Source organism: Pseudorca crassidens, chromosome 1 (genome assembly GCF_039906515.1).
Source record: "Pseudorca crassidens isolate mPseCra1 chromosome 1, mPseCra1.hap1, whole genome shotgun sequence".
In the NCBI taxonomy this organism is placed as follows: domain Eukaryota; kingdom Metazoa; phylum Chordata; class Mammalia; order Artiodactyla; family Delphinidae; genus Pseudorca; species Pseudorca crassidens.
The window spans coordinates 138,574,536-138,597,683 of NC_090296.1; the positions used below are offsets into that span (position 1 = coordinate 138,574,536).

General features: G+C 46.8%; 1 protein-coding gene across 6 annotated transcripts in view; it reads right to left on the reverse strand.

Annotated features, from left to right (window-relative positions):
• Positions 1-7,016: 7,016 nt before the first annotated feature.
• CHD2 (chromodomain helicase DNA binding protein 2) overlaps positions 7,017-23,148 on the reverse strand; it is a 125,161-nt gene continuing 109,029 nt past the window's right edge. For all 6 annotated transcript variants that reach the window (XM_067695748.1, XM_067695734.1, XM_067695718.1 and 3 more), the window contains 2 exons: positions 15,786-16,032; positions 7,017-10,599 (listed from right to left, as the gene is read on the reverse strand). In XM_067695748.1, coding sequence (XP_067551849.1) covers positions 10,266-10,599; positions 15,786-16,032 — 581 coding nt within the window. In that variant the 3' untranslated portion in view covers positions 7,017-10,265. The remainder of the gene's footprint in view (positions 10,600-15,785; positions 16,033-23,148) is intronic.

Below are 23,148 nucleotides of genomic sequence, written 5' to 3' on the forward strand. Positions count from 1 at the left end.
TAAACTCTTCAAACATTCTTCCAAGGAATTTTGAGAACTTTCAATGAAACAGTCAAATAATTTAAATGGAGTAGTCCTGTGTTGGGAGAATCACGTACCTGCCTCATCTTCATGGTTGGGGGTGACGTGTGGTCAGCCTCAGCTCTCCCAGCCACGAGGGATGATGACCGCGTGTCCTCACGTGTTCTTCCTGCGGACAAAATGCGACGCCCACACCTGCCCTGAACTTGCAGTTCCTTTGACCATTTTCACAACAGCCCTACCAAGCAGATGCCATCGATCTGGTTTCCAGGTGAACCCCATGCCACCCACCTGCTCCTCCCTTGAGGAGCCCCAAAACAGGGCTGGCATCAAGCCAAGGCTCTAGTCCTGGGGGAAGCAGGGGACTAGACCCCCACCTGGAGTCTGGGCAGGTAGGGGGACCTCAACAGACCCTGAAGTGAAAGAGGATGGGAAAGAAGGTATGCCAGGCCTGAAGCCTGAGAGGCTTGGGGTCGAAGGAGGAGACAGCCCGGGCTGCCTGTGGGGTCTCGGCTGGGTCACCCCAGTCCAGGGGCGGCCATCAGCTTGCCCAGGTTGGGGTCAGCCTTGTTGGCAATCCCAGACATGATCCAGCTGCTGGCGTGGACCCCACTCCCAAATGCATGGGGACTGGAGTCTCCAGCCAGTGCCATGACAGCTACCTGTTCTGGACACCTGCCGTGTGCCAGGCGCCCTGCCAAGTGTTTGATCCAAGGACTGATTTGTCACAGCGGAGCCCCCTTCCCGCCGCTCAGGGGACTGGAATCCTGGGCTCCATCAGAGGGGCTTGGTCAACAGGGCTCCCAGGTGGCCCTCAAGTCAAGGCCGGGGGCCTGGACCACCAGGGACCAATGCCAAGGGGAGCCGGGCAGCGCAACTCCAGCATCTGCCTTGGTGAGTTGACACATCCTGCCCTTTGCTAATGGTCAGGGTGGAAGTGGGCGGTGAATCCCTCCAGGAAGTACCCAGGCCCCTCCCTCTGGGTGCTGACCTTCCCTTCTCTCTCTCTTCGGTCCTTGCACAGACACCAGCTGGTGCTTCCCCTGTGGGTCCGGTCATGGTGTGGGTTTGGAGACACATTCATTTAGTCCACACACATTCACTGAGGCCCTGTGCCGTGTCTGGGGCTGTGCTTCGTGTTGAGGACACAGCAGTGCTCCAGGAGATGAGTGTGGCCGCCCTCCCCAGATGACTTACAGAGGGTGTAATAGAGTAGGAAGGGGATGAGAATGGCGGCGGGAAATGGCCCTGCGCTGGTCCTCACGTCGCTCACCTTGTTCTCTGGCCTTGAGGCAGCCACACGCTGCCCCTGAGCCTCTCTCTCTAGTCCTGGGTCACAGGGCCGTCGGGAGAATAAGATAATACCAGTCAACGGCACTTGGGTGACAGTCGGAGAAGCCATTGAACAAGGCAGGGACAAGCTCGGCCTTTAGAGGCAGGAGGAGCTGCGTTGGAATCTGAGCTCCACCATTTAGCTGTGTGATCTTGGGCAAGTTACTTCAAGTCTCTGGGCTTCAGGATCCCCACTTGGAAAATGGGGATAAATTCGACCTCATGGCAATTTTGTGAGGACTCAACGAGAAAACACAATAAACAGGTCCAGAGCCTGGCACCCAGTAACCAACCCTCTGTAGGTGGTAGCTTCTGCTCACGGGCCTATCACTCAAGCTGCTTTATTCACTCACACCCAAGTCAAGGCCGGGACCAGCTCGGGGTTCCCAAAGGTACATGACATACGGATGCTTTCTAGGGGCCAATATTTCCCCAGGCCCTCCAGGGCTGGAGTTCATTGTGTAATTTATGAGTTTAGGGAGAGAATCTTTGTATTATAGCTCCTTTCAACTATAAAATCAAGACATTTATTAATTAAGCCCATACAAAACTACAAAACCAATAAAACGCAAAGGGACAGCATTAATTTAAGAAATGCGTGATGTTTTGCAGACCCTAAGTGGGCCCTCTCCGTGCGATGGAGGGGGGCGGAGGTGGGAGCGTCCAGGCCAGGCTCTCCCCAGCTCAGCTGCCTGTCATCTGTCCCCCTGCCTTTCAGTCTTCTGACCCTGGGAAGCCCGTCTCGGGTGTGAGTTCCCTTGTCCCCCCGGGGAATTAGCACTGATTCCTTGGCTCCAATACACCCCTCCAGTCCCGGCTTCCTTTCTCCCTCCTGCGCTTCCCAATGACCCAGGATTCGCTTCAGTTGATTGAAAAAGATGTCCATCAATATGAAAATATACAAAAATTTCAATTCTTCTAGAAATCTCCAAGGACAACCCTCCCCACCATACATCTGTTGGCTCCAAGTTCAGGAAACACTGAACTAGGACCTAGTTGGGTGACAGTTAGCTAATCTGATTCCCAGCCACACCCACTGTCAGAGCAGAACTCAGGAGGTGAAGGGGGCTGTGAGGCTCCGTGCAGGGGACAGAGTGACGTGACACGGGGCTCAGAGGGGTAGGCAGAGAGGCCCCGGGTGGGGGGTTGGGGACCACAGGAGCCCAGAGCAATGTGGGAAGAGGTGGCCCCAAAAGGAGGCAGGGAGGCCTGCAGAGCCTTAATCTCCAGCCTCTCCAGGGCAGGGAGTGGGCTGGGCCTCAGGACAGACCAGATCACCAGGCCCAGGCCAGGCTGGTCCATGCTGAGGACCAGCAGCCCCGAGGAGTTGGCCACAGCAGTTAAGGCTCCCCCTGCATGGCGCTTAGCACGGCCGGGCACTGCTCCCCCATCAAGTGGGTGACACTTCCCACCCCCACCCCGAGAGGTTAACACCTGGCCCAGGCCACAGCAGTCGGGGTGCAGCCTGATCTGAAGCGAGATGTTCTCTCTGGTACCCATGCTGTCAGCCAGACTGCTATGAGGGCCCTGGATCTCCTCCCCGGGCCTTGGGGCCCTCCTGTGTGAGTCCACTAGGCTCTCCACCCTGCTACTGCCACCGCAGACCTTGCTGCCTCTTTCACCCTCCTGCCTGGTACAGTGAGCTCCAGGCCGGGCCTGGGTACCTCCCTCCGCAGGTGAGGCAGCCGGAGACCAGGAACCCGCATGCCTGCCACAGCATAGCCACCCTTCCAGGAGCTACGATGCTGAAATAATACCATCAGGGCTAGTAAATTGCCTCTACTTAATATTTGCCCCAGGCTTCTAAAGCCTCGTCATGCTTCCAGTCCGTTCCCTGGAGATTCTAAAAATCCAGCAAATGAAGGGTTAATGCCCGGCAGGCCAGGAAGCCTTGGGGAAGTTGTTCTACTGCCCAGAACTGGCTTCTAACTGCTTTAAATGTCCCCCTGGTCCAGGAGGCCTGCCGACTGGGACCTGAACTCTGGCCCGAGCCCCCAGCATGCTCATCCTCCAGGGAAGGGAGCACCCCGGCCCTCCTCTCCCCGGGTCCCCTCTCTGGGCACCTCACAAGAGAAGGCTTCGAGCCCAGCACCCACAGGGCCCATGCAAAGTCAGGACTCAGAGCTGGAGGTGAAGGAAACCTGGTCCCCGCTGGGAGCCCCACTTTTCCAGGGGGGCATGGCGGCTACGAGAACATGGGGGCAACAGAGTATGCCAGGGGCTCTGATGGCATCTGTGGGCACCGGGAAGGGACAGACAGAAACGGGACAGGGACAGCAGGGTCAGAGGAGGCTGCTCAGAGGAAACCGAATTGCATCTTGAGGTTGAACAGGATTCACAGGCACGTGGAGGTGAAGGAGGTGGAGAAAAGGGGGACAGTGGCCTAGAAGCAGACCCTCAAACATCTGGGCTGGCTGCAGCCGGGGGCTCAGGGAGACAGAGAAGATGAGCGTGGCCAGCAGGGCAAGTTGTCGCCCATGGCCTCAGACCCAAACCAGTGAGCTTAGAGCTAAGGGGAAGGTCACGGGGGAGCAGCAGAGCGATGCCTGGGCCTTGTGGCTCAGGGCGGACCCTCTTCCTGCCACACGGAGGTGGGAGGGAGGAGAGGCTGGACCTGGGAGGAGCCTGTGTATCCCTGAAGGATGACTGGAGGTGACCGTGAAGCAGGGCTGCCCCGTCAACCCTGGGGGGCAGAGAGCCCACCCGGCTGCCTGAGGCCCCTCCTGAGGCTGGGTGGTGGCGGTCAGCACGGCCCCCGGGCCTCCTGCTGGTGTAGGCAGGTGAGGCCAGCCTCTCCCTGCAGCCTCTAGCCCTCTCCTGTGTCCCCGCCCCGTCGCACTTCTGGCAGGGACAAGGTGCCTCCAGGTCTCTGGCTCCAGTGTGGGCTCACAACCAAGGAGAACAGCCCCCAGGGGGCAGGGGAGTGACGGCTGAGCCCTCCCAGGGTTGGGTTCAGGTGGTGGCGGAGACAGGCCGTTTGTAGTGGAAATCTGCTGCCCCCTGCAGGAAAGTTCTAGAACCATACTTGCTCAGGGCCCTCCATCGGAGAACGGGAGCTGATCCCAAAACACACAACGCAGACCCCAGCTGGGTGGCAAGAATCGTCTCCCAGGTGCAGTTCCCAGCACCGCAGGATGTCCCAACATCCCCCTTTGATGATATCGACAGGTGCCGAGCCCATCAGGGACCTCACTCAGGCCACCAGAGCCTGACCAAGGGCTCTCATGCGGACTTTGAGTCTGAGGCTTGGAGAGGCAGCAAGGTCGCCCGAGAACGCCATCTGGTTCAAAGCCAAGTCTGTGCAGCTCACAGACCCACGCCTCCCATTGGTCCTCACACCTTCACTGGACCCCTGCCCTCCACTCATCTCCTGGCTCTTTTCTCCCCGGTATTTGTCAGACCTTGTGTCCTCTTATTGTTCGCTTGCCTAGGGTCTGCCTCCCCAATCACCCCAGCTAGGAAATCAACTCAAAGAGGGCAGGGCCCCGTCCTTCCTGTGCGTGTCCACACCACCTAGAACAGGGCCCGGCCCACAGGGAGAACCTCTCTCTCATGACTGTCTAGTCCCAGCTGTGTCTCCCCCACCAGACTGGGAGCCTTGTCTCTGTGTTTAGATGGTTCCAGTCCCTGCTGGGCCTTCCTCCTTGGGTTTAATCGCCCAGAGCAGGCTTTGCAGAAGCCCCTTTCCCGGGCTCCCAGGACAGGCAGCTCCAATTATTTGGCCGGCTCCAGGGTGAGGGCTGCTACATCCTAGGTACCCCTGACCTCCCCTCCTCTACCTGCACCCTCCCCAGCCGAGAAGTGATGGATGCTGTCTCCTTCCAGGTGGTCCCCGGGGCTTGCAAACCTCTTCCTTTCCCACAGCTGGAGCTCTCACTTACAAACTACATTAACCCTAGGAGCTGCCTGGTTCGTGTGCAAATGAAGGTGAAAAATCCACCTGCCCTACTGCACACAGGGAAGGACCGAAGTAGACAAGGCACCGACTTCCCTGCCCGCCTCCTAGACCATCCCTGCCCCCCAAGGCCAACCCAGTGCATGGGGTCAGTGGGGACCATGCTTTAGTGATGACAATTCCCTCTTGGATCACGAAAGACATTAAGAAAAAGACAGCACGTATGAACCCTCTGCGGGGCAGCTCTGGCCCCAGGAAGAGGCTGTCATTCTGCCCATCTTCGAGGTCGGAAGTCTGTAGGTCAGAGACTTGCCCGTGTTCCACATAAAGCCCGGTCACACGGCACAGAACTGACCAGGAATCCCCAAGACCCAGCCCAGATTAGGACCCCACCACCAGCAGCAGAGGCAGACCCACCTGGGCCCTGGTTTCTACAGGATAAGAAGCATTTATTCCGATGAGCCATGTCTCTTCCCCACTTCCCAAAGCAGAACAAATGCAGGTTGGGAGGTGACATGAGCCCCGTAGTTTTCCAGTCTCAAAACGTGATGGAAAGGCTGCCTCCAAGACAAACCTGGTCCTGCTCCTTTAAGAGCCACAGGTTGGAACCCAGAGCCACAGATCTGGCAAACTGCGGGGCCTTGTGTTTCAATAAGTGACCTTTCTGTTGGCGCTAATTGAGAAGGACTTGCCTTGATGCCAGATGTGTGAGGCCCTGCCAGGGAGCGGGGAGGGGCCTGGGCCTGCTCCTTCCAGTAAAACGCAGGCGTTTTTTGGCAGCGGTCAGTTTAGAAGCCTGGTTGCTATTGTAAATCATAAGCTGATTATTGCACTTGTTCTTAAAATTTCCCAAAGTTGTTCCAGCCGAGCTGTGAGTTGCAACACGATTGTGAGCTAAGTTTATAGGCAGGAAGACCCCTCAGCTCTTGAGTCTCTGACTCCCACTGCATGCACTAAAACCCCGGCACCACCAGGCGGGCGAGGCTCCCTGCAGCCACGTGTCCTGGGCTGACAGTCACAGGAGTTAAGCCCTCAGCCCTGAGCAGACACACGGGTTTATTTGGTTATTAGCAATTAAGACCTTCACAAAGACTGAAGTTCGGTTCCAGAGTCACCTAAGTATTAGCAAAACCCTTTGGGTCTGGCAAACTTCTCCGCCTCCTATTCAGACGGCTCGTCAGCCACGGCTGTGCCACCCTTCCTCTGTCTGGGGCTCGCAGGAGCTGGGCCAGCCTCGTGCCAAATGCTCAAGTTAACATTTGTGTCAGTGTTTCCATTATAAAGTGCTCTTTTCCCCCCTTCAAGAATATGCAGCCCAACCGTAAAACTACCCTCAAGGCTGCAGGCTGGCGGACCCGGTGTTCTGATTTCCTCTTGATGGGGGGGCTGCGGGACCGCTGCTGATGGGCACCTGACCGGCACGGGTCTCCCCGGGATCCTCCCCGCCCGGCACGACCAACGTGGGAAATTGAAGGCGGCTCTGCTCAGCCACTGGCGACAACTCCTCATCAAGTGCAGGGACTCGGGCTAAGACGACTGCTGCTGGGCCGGGGGACTGTCAGCCTCAGCTACTCAGAGAAAATCTAGAACATGTGGTGAAAGCACCTGGACCCGACAACACAACTGGGCCTGGGGAGGGGGAAGAGACGCAACTTTAAAAGGCTCCATTTCGCAAGCTGTCAATCTTGACCCAGCAACCAAGGGAAGGGAGACGAGGAGGCATGCACAGTCGCGGGTCACGCCAATGCAATGCAACGTGTTCGCCCAATTCTAAAAATCCTTAGTAACACTTTTTAATATACAAGAATCAAAAGTACAGCAGTTTTACAATGTAGGAAAATTTAATACATACTATATAAACAACATTATTTACATCAGAAATCACTAGGACAGTGGCATTTTTCACAAATATAAATTAATTACTGTTTAGTCAACAGGTTTTAAAAGTCCACAATTTTACAATAAAGAAAAACCATCTGTCCCCAACCGAGTGGGATTCAGATGGACTAAAGCAGCCTGGACCCTTGGCCTGGCTCTCCTCGCCCGACACGGCAGCCCTCGGATGAGCCAGAGGAGCGAGCGCTGGCACTGGGCCCCGGGCCACCGCTCCTGCTGACGCACTGGTTTTGGTCTGTAGGATTTCAGTGTCACTGTGTGAATTCATAACTGAATCGTGTTTGCACCGCGCACCCTGATGCGGCTCTCAGACATCAGCTAGAGTGTCTGCAGCAGGACGTGAGAAGCGTTCTGGGTTCCCATCAAAGAGCGTTAAGGAATGCCTAAAAGGAAGGGGAGCCCGGGGCCAGCGACAGATGGCGGGGACGAGTCTGGAGTTACCGTGTCCTCTGCTAGGACTAGGACATACACGTGAATCCGGGTTTCTGTTCAACTTCCCTCTTCCTCAGCCCCTGCTCTTTCTACCTAATAACTAAATCTTTCAAAGCTAGGCTCCACGGAATACCATCCTCACAGATTCCGGGGGCAGCTTCTCCCATCCACAAGTGAGAGAATTCCTACCTGTGCAAATTTCTGGTTTTGATATAAGCATATAGTATTCATACTGATTTAGGACAATGAGGAAATGCCTTTCTCCCAACCCACCCTTCAAACATACTCCGACACCTAAAATAGATGCTTTTATGGGGATACTGTACTTTTCATAATCAATTTAACACTGACATGGCTGACACTGCCTTTTGCTACATCATATGGCACTAAAAATCCTGAATGTGAACAAAAGGAAGTTCCTTTTTCCTCATGATGAGACATCTTTGGGAATAACTCACATCTCCTACCAAGAACTTCAGGGGAAAAAAAAAAAAAAAAAAACCTTGATGAGCATTGAAATGCAGGCCCTCCAATTCCTCCTCCTGGCCTCCTCTAACTGAAAAGGACACGACCCAACTTCCCACAGGGGAAGCCGTGCTAGGGCCCACCCTGCCCACCTCCAGGGCCCACGGATGGCTCAAGGATCTGCAAGCCAGGCTGCCCGTCCCCTTTGGCCTGAGCAAGACAAGCACAGGTAGTGTCAGTACTGTTGGCAAGGAGCCCAACCTGTGGCCAAAGCAGAGACATGATTTCCTATCTTCCCCCACGGAGCAGTCTCACACGTCCTCACTGGGGTGACGGTGGCCGGGGGCTCCACTGTGGTCCCTTGGGGCTGTGCTCCGGGCACGTGTCGTACAAGCCCAGCGTGAACGACGCCAAGTACCAGGAGGAGAAATAGATCAGGAGGTGGTGGGCCCACTGAGCTCCCCTCACAAGCTGTGCAGACCCAGACTCTCATGTGGACCTCAGCACAGGCGAGCCCAAGGATGCTCTGGGAAGCAGAGTGTGACGGTCCCCCAAAGCCACCTCTGCTTCACTGGTGAGGCAACAGTAAAGGCATTAATGGTGCTGCCCAGGATACCAGCATGTAAGTGATAATGATTTTATGAAGTCCCCTCGGGTTAGTGCGGGGAGTTCAATCCTGTATATGCCCAATGGAAGGGTTTCCAGCAGCTCTGAGCCTGGACACGTATAGGCACACTGTATGTTCAAGTCAGTTATTCTGTCTCCATCTAGAAAGGCCTTTGGATACTCTAACAATTACTGGCAAGTTATATTTAAAGTGAACAGAACGGAAGGCCCCAGAACCAGTAAAATGAAAGGAGCCTCCTTAACGAATGTAACCAACTTGCCTCCCATCCTGACTCAATTCAACTCTACCCTGTCCTTGGATGTTTCCTGTTTTGGAAAAAAAAAAAAAATGAACTGAGGTTTACACTTAACTTGATTTCATTCTAAAAGATACTGAGTTCAATTCTAATGATCTCCAACTAGCAGTGGAAACGTGTTCACCACAGGCAACTTGTGTCTGTCCACCCACCACATGAGCGGCAGGAGATGTGTGACTCTGCGGAATCTTACCTCTTCAAGCTGGGCGAAGGCAACTCCGACGCAGCTGCGGATGGTGACCAGCTGCCACGCTGGCCCTCCCCAACTTGCCGCACTACCACCCCCCAGGCTGGGAAACCCGTCCGCCCCTCCCCAGCAGCCCGCCCTGGTGCTGCCAGCAACCAGCTCGTCAGCAGGCCTGCTCCCTCAGCCCCCTCCTCGCCAGGCCCAGGACCGTTACCGCTCATCCCAGGAATCGGAATCCACCAGGGATTCCCGTGCCCTGGCCACACACACCCAGCCCTCGCCCCGCCTGCCCTGCATGCAGCCCACGCCCAACCAAACAGGACCCACGCCCACTTCAATGCTGCCTGACTCACAGTCCTCAGAAGTCAGCTGCACAGGCCCTACTTTCCCTGGCACAGGGGGCAAGCGAAGCCCACCTGGGAGACCAAACCTTTGAAATGTACAGTGTGGGAAAACTTAGTGTTGGTGAGGAAGCGGCCGCTGTGGAAGTGTTTCCCCCTCAGTCCCCCACGCCCCCAGCACCACAGGTGTCACATGATGAGGCCGAGTGTCACTTCTCCCAAGAACACGTTTGAGGGGGGTACCTGCTCCCCTTCAAGTCCTATGATGCGAGACCCCACCCGCTCGCCCCCGCGCCCCGCTCCCCAACAGCAGCATCTGTCACGTCATGGTGAACCAAACCCCGTGCTGTCCAGCAGGTCCCAGCAGCCTTCGTGCACACGCGCCTTCCCCGACCACGCGCCGAGGTCCAGGGCGCGCCAGCCCTGGTGATAAAACATTCACGACTCTAAGATCCTTTCTTCCTTCACTGGGGAACAGCCCGTGAAGCTGGTAGACAAAACGTCACCTCTTCCTCCTAGCACCCATCAAAGTGGGAGGCCAGGACAAGGCTGGAATGGGATGGGGTGCCCAAGTGCGGGAGTGGTGACCCAAATCAAAGCTGGACCGAGCGAAAGGCCCCCCACTCCCTGAAGTGCTCCTTCAGCGGCGAGCTGACAGCAGCAGCGTGTCCAGAAACGCCATCACTGGTCTAGGTAACTGGCTCCTGTGGATCAGACCAAAAACATCCAGGTGCTTAATGACTCTTGCACTCCCCTTCTTTCCAAGCTGTCCTTTATGTTTTTCTAACATTCCAGTTATAATCTGGGTTGTTTTTCTGTTCTAGTGATCTCTCCAAAGGAGACCGATGATCCAGGGGTGACTTGGAATCGTGAGGAGATTTCTGAGAAGGGGGCGAGCGAGGATCTGAGACTGCGGGGTGCAGCGGGGGAAGGGGCTGTTTATACTCCCCCAATTTGTCTGTGTGGAAAGAGCGGTGATGGTCCGAGGGTCCCTGGCCGTGGTAGCCCATAGGGGGGCGGTGATCAGACATTCGTCGGAAATCCTGCTGGTGGTAATTTTGAGGCCTGAATTCATCGGATCGCCTCCGTTTGGAGTCGTGATGGTGCCTGAAACAGAGATGCAAGGATCAGCTGGAGACCAAAGCCGGATTCCCACCCCTCCTCCGTCATCCACTGGCTCTTCCTCATGCACTCATATTTAAGGACGCTTCCAGAAACTCAGATGCAAATACTTACATTACTAGGAATCGAAAAAAACAAAACTAAAGTAGTAACAAAGGGCTATTTTATACTTATTGGCGAAACACAGCCTATGAAAGGACATAAGCCTCATCAGGTCTGCAGTGAAACAAGTACACACTTGAATCACTGATGGCTTTGTAAACTCACATTCCCTTCAGGAAAGCTGGCAAGATCTACAAACATCTTCATGTTCCTCGACCCAGCCCAGGAGAAAAAAAGCCACAGAAATTATTTTGTAAGTTATTAGTAACAACAAAAATTATAACCTAATATGCAACAATAAGTGCAGGGTTAATTAAATTATTTTAACACGTACTCAATGTGAAGAATATTAAAATTTTTAGTCAGGACCATGGCAAACTGCTTGTTATACTATTAACAGAGAATCTGTATAAGTCAACAACAAAAAGACAAACAATACAACTCAAAAATGGGCAACGGAGCTGAACAGACATCTCTCCAAAGGAGATACACAAATGGCTACTAAGCACATGAAAAGCTGTTCAACATCTTTAATGGGCATTAATCACCAGGGAAATGCAAATCAAAACTACCATGAGATACCACGTCATACCCATTAGAATGGCTACATTCAAAACACTAAAAATAAATGTTGGGGAAAATGTGGGAAAATTGCAATTCTAACACATAGCTGGTTGGAATGTAAAATAGGTCAGCTGCAGTAGAAAACATTTTGGTGGTTCCTTAAAAGTTAAACATAGGACTGCCACCGACTAACAATTCCAATCCTAGGTATATACCCCAAAAGCACTGAAAAAAGATATTCAAACAAACACTTATATACCATGTTCACAGTAGCACTATTCACAAGAGCCAGAAGGTGGAAAAACTCTAATGCCTATCAATGGATGAATGGATAAACAAAATTTAGCATGTACATACACTGGAACATTATTCACCCATGAAAAGAAATGAAGTACTGATACATGCTTCGATGTGGATGAACCTCTAAAACATTATGGTAAATGTCAAAAATGCCAGTCACAAAAGGCCACGTACTGTATGATTCCATTTATGCAAACTATCAAGACTAAGTAAGTCCACAGAAACAGAATGAAGAAGACTGGTGGTTGCCAGGGGCTAGGGAGAGAGAAGAATGGAGAGTGACTACTTAGTGGTTACAGAGTCCTCTCTGGGGTGACGAAAGTGTTTTGGAACTTGACAGAGGTGGTGCTTGCACAACATAGTGAATGTACTAAATGCCTCTGAATTGTTCACTTTAAAGTAATAAATTTATGTTATGTGAATTTCACCTGAATAAAAGAAAGGGAGGGAGAGGGAGAGGGGAAGGGAGGAAGGGAGGGAGGGAAAGAGAGAGACTGTCCATGTTCCAGCCAAGATGGAGTAACAGGGGCTACACTTACTCTCCTGCTGAAACAATCAGAAAGGGACAAAATGTATGGAACAATGGTCTTCAAGACACCAGATGTCACATAACAAAGAACCGCAAACCCTACGGGAAGAGAAACTAATGAGGTAAGCCTTACAAGCACCGGCTCAGGAGAAGCCGTGACTTCCTGCATTGGGGTGGGGGTGTTCAAAGTGTAGAGTGCAAGAGAAGCAAGTTCTACAAAGAGAAAGAAGTTCAAAGACCAGCAAAGGTTCCCCCTCGAGTGTTCAGCTGGATACCGCTCAGGGTGTATATGTGAGGAAACTACCCAAAGGCTAGGAGAAAAAAAACACTGAGAAGGATGAGATGCCAGTGCTCTGTGCTCACACAGAGTTGGAACAGTGCCTGTTCTCTTCTCACCAGCCAGATGGGGAAACCTCAAGATCCAAGGGGCACTGGTAGAGTACCAGGAGGGTCCTGGCCTCAGTGCTGGGAAATCATGAGCCTTTGCCTGAGCACTGCTCCAGTTCTGCCTAACAAATCCTAACAAGATCTGAAAGAATCAAACTGTTTCCAAGTAACCTAACTGTGTTTCATAACAAAGCTCCAGAACGTTTATAGGAATACAAAAATGTCCAACACTTAACTAGGTATCTAATCAAAAACTACCCGGCATAGAGAAATAATAGCAAAAATAAACAACTGGGACCTAATCAAACTTATAAGCTTTTGCATAGCAAAGGAAACCATAAACAAAACGAAAAGACAACCTATGGAATGGGAGAAAATATTAGCAAACAATGCAACTGACAAGGAGTTAATTTCCAAAATATACAAACAGCTCATACAACTCAATAACAAAAAAAAAAAAAAACAACCCAATCAAAAAATGGGCAGAAGAACCAAACAGACATTCCTCCAAAGAAGACATACAGATGGCCAACAGGCACATGAAAAGATGCTCAACATCGCTAATTACCAGAGAAATGCAAATCGAAACTATAATAAGGTATCACCTTACTCTGGTCAGAATGGCCATCAATAAAAAGTCTACAAGTAACAAATACTGGAGAGGAGTGGAGAAAAGGGAATCCTGCAACTGAATTTAAGTTGGTACAGCCACTATGGAAAACAGTACAGAGGAGGTTCCTTAAAAAAACTAAATATAAGAGTTGCCATGTGATCCAGCAATCTCACTGCTGCACATATATCTGGACAAAACTATAATTCAGAAAGAAACATGCACCTCTATGTTCATAGCAGGACTAGTTACAATAGCCAGGACATGGAAACAACCTAAATGTCCGTTGACAGATGAATGGACCACGAAGATGTGGTACATACACACAATGAAATACTACTCAGCCATAAAAAAGAATGAAATAATGTCGTTTTGCTGCAACATGGATGGACCTAGAGATCATACTACGTGAAGTTAAGTCAGAAAGAGAAAGACAAATAACATATATCATTCATATGTGGAATCTAAAAAAATGATTCAAAGGAACTCATTTACAAAGCAGACAGAGACTCGCAGACACAGAGAACAAACTTATGGTTACCAAAGGGGAAAATACGTGGGGGAGGAATAAATTAGGAGTTTGGAATTAGCAGATACAAACTACCATATATAAAACAGATAAACAAGAAGGTCCTACTGTATAGCACAAGGAACTATATTCAACATCCTGTAATAAACTGTAATGGAAAATAATATGAAAAAGAAGAGAACCAGGAAAATAAGACCCATAATGAGGCAATAAATCAATCAACTGAAACTGACCCAAATCATAGAATTAGCAGACAAGGATAGAAATACCATGTTGAAACTGTATACCAGATTTCAAAAGGTCAAAGAGAGACATGGAGGATTAAAAAAAAGGACCCAAATGCAACTTCTAGAGATAAAACTACAATGTAAGAAATACAAAATATACTATCAATAAATGGGCCTCGAGGCAGATTAGACATTGAAAAAGACAATATTAGTGAACCTGAAGACAAAGCAACAGAAACTTTCCAAATGAAACAGAGAAAACAGAATTAAAAAAAATAAACCTAGCATCAGTAAGCTGTGAGACAAATTCAAGCAGCCTACCACAGGTGTAACTGAAATCTTCAAAGGAGAGTGGGGGAACAGAAAAAAGTATTTGAAGAAATAATGGTAAAAAATTTTCCAAATCTGATAAAATGATAAAGGTGCAGATCCAAGAATTCCCAAGCACAAGAAACATAAGGAAAAATATACCACGGCACGTTATAATCAAATTGCTAAAAACCAGTGATGAAGAAAAAGACATATTACGTACAGAGGAGTAAAGATAAAGTGAAAAATGAAAAATGACATAAAAAAAAATGACATGAAAAAAAAAATCTGTCATGAAAAATGACAGATTTTTCATCAGAAACAATACAAGTAGAGAATAGAGGAACATCTTTAAAGTACTGAAAGGAAGTGTCAATCTATAAATTTATACCCAAAAGAAAATATCTTTCATCAGTGAAGACAAAATAAAGATTTCCTCAGACATACAAATGCTAAAAGAACTTATCACCAGCAGACCCACACTAAAACAAAAGTCCTCCAGGCAGAAGAGAAATGATACAAAATGGAAATACAGATCTACACAAAAGAATGTAGGGCAAATGCCCACTGGAGTCAGACAAGATGGTACAGAAGGGTGGGGGGTGAGGGGTACAGACCCCTGCTAACAGGCTGCTGCTACTCGGCCACAGCTGCTGTGCTAAAGCAGCCTGGTATTACCAGATCCTCCAAAAGAAGGCAGGACACGGAGATGTTTATATGAAATTTTCCTATATTAATTTCAAGGTGCAGTCAAAGCATGTCTTTAGCCTAGGAGAAACCAAAGTTGCTAGGAAGCTAAAATACAGCTAAGTCCTGAAATTAAGAAGAATAGATAAAACCTCTTCAGCCCTTCCTGTACTTAGTGCTAACTCTCACAACTACTCTCACAAAACCGTGGCCCATCATATCATGGTATTATATAGTTGTAGAGAAGGGACAACTTCAAAAGACTTTGACCGCTAAACTGTGGGCTCCTAGCATGAAAGGACCACAGGCTGGTACCCACCTAGTGTGGCCGACACCATAGCACAGAGCTTAATCATTTTGGTTGCAGACTCTGATACTTAATGGCTACCACTTCTCTAGATTTCCTCAGAGGATGGCAGAAAACTCCCCCTGCACAAGTGTGATGGTGAAACCAAAACTGGCTCCTTGGCCCAGAGAATAAAACTTAAAACCTGTAACTTGGCATTCAAGCCCCACCCCCACATCCAACCTGTTCATCTTCTGGGCATCCCTTCCTGGGGGCCTATCCTTGGCCTGGGCCTGTGACACCTAGTCCACCTCTCTCTGCTTAGCTGACTCTCCAGGGCCCAAACCAAGAATCACCAGCCTCCCCTCTTCCTCAGCCCTCAGGAAAAACTCAAAAATCCATTCTTTCAACCGTCCACTCAGCACACAATGTCAGCTGCCTACATCATGATTTCTCCCCAACATTCTGAAGATGCCTTGATGGCAGAAACACAGCACCAGACTTGGGACCATGCCTGGCACAGGGTAAGAATGAGCATCTGACGGATAAATACATGAAGTTTCTGTTGCTTGTCTCTCCACCTATAAATAGTAAGCCACTGGCAGAGGTCAGTGCCTGGTGTCTGAGGGCCCTCTGCATACCGGTCATAATAATCCCTGTGTCCCCGGTGGTCTCGGTCACTGCTGTACTGGTCATAAGGTCTCTTTCTGGACAGGTTGTTGGGTCGGTAGCTCCCTGAACGGTGGGCGTCCATGTGTCGCCGGTCCCCGTAATGGTGGTCCTTGTACCAGTGCTGCTCATACTGATGGTGCCTGTCACCACCCCAGGGTGGATTGTTATTGCCACCACCATAGTTGAACTTTCTTTCCCTCTGCCAGTCGCCTCGATCTGCAGAAAGAGAAATAATGATCTCGTGATTCCAAGAACTGGCTGCATTTCACTTCCACTAAAGTTTAAACTGAAAAGGCCTGACACATGTTACAAACACTACACTTCTTCCTTCTTGACCTTTTTGCTGCTGGTTATCATACAAGTAATGAGTCCAAAATTCTTTCCCCAAAATTTTAAGGCAAAAGAAAATTCACCTTTCTCCTTCTGAAATTCAAGAACCACTGTTTTTCATTTTTTCTTTCTTTCTTTCTTTTTTTTTTTTTTTTTTTTTACTGTTTTTCATTTTCTACACCTGCTTACCTTCCAACCTTGGGCTTACTCTTAAAATGAGATTTCACTAAAACAAACAACAACAACAACAACAACAAAAAACACACCAAACATTAATTTGGAAAAAGGCACTGCTGAGTTTCACAGCCACAAGGTAATACCCTCCATTTACACATCTAAGGTTTATTTACCTGCGGGTACCATCAGCTGTGCCTGGTTCCTGAAAATCTTTCCAGACTATACCTACTGATTCTACTCTTCTTCCTTAGCCCACACCAAAAGAATGGCACTCCTCCTGTAAAAAGTGATTGCTCTAACTCTGGATTCTGTAACTCCCAAGGATAGAGCCAAACTGAAATTTGTTTTAGCTTCAGTAAGCCTCCCTTTTCCCCTGACGAGAAGAATCACACGTATCTGAATCCAAAAAGGCACTGAAGACACAGAAGTAGAGGAAAGGAGGCTATGCTGTATTGAAATGTGGTCTCCAAAATGTATGTCCACTTAGAACCTCTGACTGTGTCTTTACTTGAAAATAGGGTCTCTGAAGTTGTAATGATGGATCTTGAGTTGAGATCATCTTGGATTTACAGTGGGCCCTAAATCCAATGATAGATCCTGTTAAGAGAAAGGTGTAGGGAGATATGGGAGAAAGAGACACAGAGAGGAAGGCCACGGAGAGATGAAGACAGAGAATGGAGAGACATTCACAGTAAGACAGACAGGATGAAAAGGCAGAGGGCTATGTACCAGATGAAGGAACAAGACAAAACCCCAGAAAAACAACTAAATGAAGTGGAGATAGGCAAACTTCCAGAAAAAGGATTCAGAATAATGATAGTTATTATTATCCAGGACCTTGGAAAAAGAATGGAAGCAAAGATCGAGAAGATGCAAGAAATGTTTAAAAAAGACCTAGAAGAATTGAAGAACAAACAAACAGAGATGAACAATAAAATAACTGAAATGAAAACTACACTAGAAGAAATCAATAGCAGAATAACTGAGGCAGAAGAACAGATAAGTGACCTGGAAGACAGAATGGTGGAATTCACTGCTGCAGAACAGAATAAAGAAAAAAGAATGAAAAGAAACGAAGACAGCCTAAAAGACCACTGGGACAACATTAAATGCAACAACATTCACATTATAGGGGTCCCAGAAGGAAAACAGAGAGAGAAAGGACCCAAGAAAATATATGAAGAGATTACAGTCGAAAACTTCCCTAACATGGGAAAGGAAATAGTCACCCAAGTCCAGGAAGCGCAGAGAGTCCCATACAGGATAAACCCGAGGAGGAACACGCCGAGACACATAGTAATCAAATTGGCAAAAATTAAAGGCAAAGAAAAATTACTGAAAGCAGCAAGGGAAAAATGACAACATACAAGGGAACTCCCGTAAGGTTAACAGCTGATTTCTCAGCGGAAACCCTACAAGCCAGAAGGGAGTGGCATGACATATTTAAAGTGATGAAAGGGAAGAACCTACAACCAAGATTACTCTACCCAGCAAGGATCTCATTCAGATTTGATGGAGAAATTAAAACCTTTACAGACAAGCAAAAGCTGAGAGAATTCAGCACCACCAAACCAGCTTTACAACAAATGCAAAAGGAACTTCTCTAGGCAAGAAACACAAGAGAAGGAAAAGACCTACAATAACAATCCCAAAACAATTAAGAAAATGGGAATAGGAACATACATATTGATAATTACCTTAAATGTAAATGGACTAAATGCTCCCACCAAAAGACAAAGACTGGCTGAATGGATACAAAAACAAGACCCATATATATGCTGTCTATCAGAGACCCACTTCAGACCTAGAAACACATACACACTGAAAGTAAGGGGATGGAAAAAGATATTCCATGCAAATGGAAACCAAAAGAAAGCCGGAGTAGCAATTCTCGTATCAGACAAAATAGACTTTAAAATAAAGACTATTGGGCTTCCCTGGTGGCGCAGTGGTTGGGAGTCCGCCTGCCGATGCGGGGGACATGGGTTCGTGCCCCGGTCCGGGAGGATCCCACATGCCGCGGAGCGGCTTGGCCCATGCGCCATGGACGCTGAGCCTGCGCATCTGGAGCCTGTGCTCCGCAACGGGAGAGGCCGCAACAGTGGGAGGCCCGCACACCGTAAAAAATAAAAAAATAAAAAAAAAAAAAATAAAGACTATTACAAGAGACAAAAAAGGACACTACATAATGATCAAGGGATCGATCCAAGAAGAAGATATAACAATTGTAAATATTTATGCACCCAACATAGGAGCACCTCAATACATAAGGCAAATACTAACAGCCATAAAAGGGGAAATCGACACTAATACATTCATAGTAGGGGACTTTAACACCCCACATTCACCAATGGACAGATCATCCAAAATGAAAATAAATAAGGAAACACAAGCTTTAAATGATACATTAAACAAGATGGACTTAATTGGTATTTATAGGACATTGCATCTAAAAACAACAGAATACACTTTTTTCTCAAGTGCTCATGGAACATTCTCCAGGATAGATCATATCTTTGGTCACAAATCAAGCCTCGGTAAATTTAAGAAAATTGAAATTGTATCAAGTATCTTTTCTAACCACAATGCTATGAGACTAGATATCAATTACCAGAAAATATCTGTAAAAAATACAAACACATGGAGGCTAAACAATACACTACTTAAAAACGAAGTGATCACTGAAGAAATCAAAGAGGAAATCAAAAAATACCTAGAAACAAATGACAGTGGAGACATGACCACCCAAAACCTATGGGATGCAGCAAAAGCAGTTCTAAGAGGGAAGTTTATAGCAATACAATCCTACCTTAAGAAACAGGAAACATCTCGAATAAACAACCTAACCTTGCACCTAAAACAATTAGAGAAAGAAGAACAAAAAAACCCCAAATTTAGCAGAAGGAAAGAGATCATAAAGATCACATCAGAAAGGAAACAATAGCAAAGATCAATAAAACTAAAAGCTGGTTCTTTGAGAAGATAAACAAAATTGATAAACCATTAGCCAGACTCATCAAGAAAAAAAGGGAGAAGACTCAAATCAATAGAATTAGAAATGAAAAAGGAGAAGTAACAACTGACACTGCAGAAATACAAAAGATCATGAGAGATTACTACAAGCAATTCTATGCCAATAAAATGGACAACCTGGAAGAAATGGACAAATTCTTAGAAATGCACAACCTGCCAAGACTGAATCAGGAAGAAATAGAAAATATGAACAGACCAATCACAAGCACTGAAATTGAAACTGTGATTAAAAATCTTCCAACAAACAAAAGCCCAGGACCAGGTGGCTTCACAGGCGAATTCTATCAAACGTTTAGAGAAGAGCTAACACCTATCCTTCTCAAACTCTTCCAAAATATAGCAGAGGGAGGAACACTCCCAAACTCATTCTACGAGGGCACCATCACCCTGATACCAAAACCAGACAAGGATGTCACAAAGAAAGAAAACTACAGGCCAATATCACTGATGAACATAGATGTAAAAATCCTCAACAAAATACTAGCAAACACAATCCAACAGCACATTAAAAGGATCATACACCATGATCAAGTGCGGTTTATTCCAGGAATGCAAGGATTCTTCAATATATGCAAATCAATCAACGTGATACACCATATTAACAAATTGAAGGAGAAAAACCATATGATCATCTCAACAGATGCAGAGAAAGCTTTCGACAAAATTCAACACCCATTTATGATAAAAACCCTGCAGAAAGCAGGCATAGAGGGAACTTTCCTCAACATAATAAAGGCCATATATGACAAACCCACAGCCAACATCGTCTTCAATGGTAAAAAACTGAAAGCATCTCCACTAAGATCAGGAACAAGACAAGGTTGCCCACTCTCACCACTCTTATTCAACATAGTTTTGGAAGTTTTAGCCACAGCAATCAGAGAAGAAAAGGAAATAAAAGGAATCCAAATCGGAAAAGAAGAAGTAAAGCTGTCACTGTTTGCAGATGACATGATACTATACACAGAGAATCCTAAAGATGCTACCAGAAAACTACTAGAGCTAATCAACGAATTTGGTAAAGCAGCAGGATACAAAATTAACGCACAGAAATCTCTGGCATTCCTACACACTAATGATCTGAAAATCTGAACGTGAAATCAAGAAAACACTCCCATTTACCATTGCAACAAAAAGAATAAAATATCTAGGAATAAACCTACCTAAGGAGACAAAAGACCTGCATGCAGAAAATTATAAGACACGGATGAAACAAATTAAAGATGATACAAATAGATGGAGAGATATACCATGTTCTTGGATTGGAAGAATCAACATTGTGAAAATGACTCTACTACCCAAAGCAATCTACAGATTCAATGCAATCCCTATCGAATTACCACTGGCATTTTTCACAGAACTAGAACAAAAAATTTCACAATTTGTATGGAAACACAAAAGACCCCGAATAGCCAAAGCAATCTTGAGAACGAAAAACGGAGCTGGAGGAATCAGGCTCCCTGACTTCAGACTATATACTACAAAGTTACAGTAATCAAGACAGTATGGTACTGGCACAAAAACAGAAAGATAGATCAATGGAACAGGATAGAAATCCCAGAGATAAACCCACGCACATATGGTCACCTTATCTTTGATAAAGCAGGCAGGAATGTACAGTGGAGAAAGGACAGCCTCTTCAATAAGTGGTGCTGGGAAAACTGGACAGGTACACGTAAAAGTATGAGTATGGTGTTAGGGAGTGATCTAATACCATAACACCTTACACAAAAATAAGCTCAAAATGGATTAAAGACCTAAATGTAAGGCCAGAAACTATCAAACTCTTAGAGGAAAACACAGGCAGAACACTCTATGACATGAATCACAGCAAGATCCTTTTTGACCCACCTCCTAGAGAAATGGAAATAAAAATAAACAAATGGGACCTAATGAAACTTAAAAGCTTTTGCACAGCAAAGGAAACCATAAACAAGACCAAAAGACAACCCTCAGAATGGGAGAAAATATTTGCAAATGAAACAACTGACAAAGGATTAATCTCCAAAATTTACAAGCAGCTCATGCAGCTCAATAACAAAGAACAAACAACCCAATCCAAAAATGGGCAGAAGACCTAAACAGACATTTCTCCAAAGAACATATACAGACTGCCAACAAACACATGAAAGAATGCTCAACATCATTAATCATTAGAGAAATGCAAATCAAAACTACAATGAGATATCATCTCACACCAGTCAGAATGGCCATCATCAAAAAATCTAGAAACAGTAAATGCTGGACAGGGTGTGGAGAAAAGGGAACACTCTTGCACTGCTGGTGGGAATGTGAACTGGTACAGCCACTATGGAGAACAGTATGGAGGTTCCTTAAAAAACTACAAATGGAACTACCATATGACCCAGCAATCCCACTACTGGGCATATACCCTGAGAAAACCATAATTCAAAAAGAGTCACGTACCAAAATGTTCACTGCAGCTCTATTTACAATAGCCCGGAGATGGAAACAACCTAAGTGCCCATCATCGGATGAATGGATAAAGAAGATGTGGCACATATATACAATGGAATATTACTCAGCCATAAAAAGAAATGAAATTGAGCTATTTGTAATGAGGTGGATAGACCTAGAGGCTGTCATACGGAGTATGTCAGAAAGAAAAAGACAAATACCATATGCTAACACATATATATGGAATTTAAGGACAAAAAATGTCATGAAGAACCTAGGGGTAAGGCAGGAATAAAGAAGCAGACCTCCTAGAGAACGGACTTGAGGTTATGGGGAGGGGGAAGGGTGAGCTGTGACAGGGCGAGAGAGCGTCATGGACATATACACACTAACAAACGTAGTAAGGTAGATAGCTAGTGGGAAGCAGCCGCATGGCACAGGGATATTGGCTCGGTGCTTTGTGACAGCCTGGAGGGGTGGGATAGGGAGGGTGGGAGGGAAGGAGACGCAAGAGGGAAGACATATGGGAACATATGTTTATGTATGACTGATTCACTTTGTTATAAAGCAGAAACTAACACACCATTGTAAAGCAACTATACCCCAATAAAGATGTTTAAAAAAAAAAATGTATACTTCATTTTGATTATGGAACACTTGACTCTGTAAAATTTTATACTATGCTTCTATATATACTATATTCTTTTAAGCTTTTGTTCTATATGTTTTCTTTTTATTACTTTTATCTTTAAAAGTAATTCACGCTCATTGTAACCAGTGAAGTAACAGACAATGGAGAAATTATTAATTTCCTCCAATCCGTCCACATTTTTACCAGCCTAAGGTAACTGGTATGTGTATGTTTTCACATCCTTCTCTATGCTTATACAAATATATTATTCAAATATATACAACAGAAAACAGCTTGGTGTTTTCTTGGTGGTTCCTCAAAAAGTTAAACATAGAATTATCACATGACCAAGCAATTCCACACTCCTAGGTATACATCGAAAAGAATTGAAAATAGGTACTCAAATAGTTGCATACAAATGTGCACAACAGTACGATTCACAATTGCCAAAAAGCAGAAACAACCCAAACATCCGTCAACTAATGAAAAGACAAATTCTAGTCTAACCATACAATGGGATATTATTCAGCCACAAAAAGGAATGAAATACTGATACATGCTACAACACAGATGGACCTTGAAAACCGGATGCCAAGTGAAAGCAGTCAGACACATATTGTACAATTCCATGTGATTCCTTTAATACAAAGAATCCAGAATACGTAAATCTATAGAGACACAAGACAGACTGGTGGTAGTCGGAAGCTGGGGAGAGGGGAGAATGAAAACTTTTTTCTTTGGGG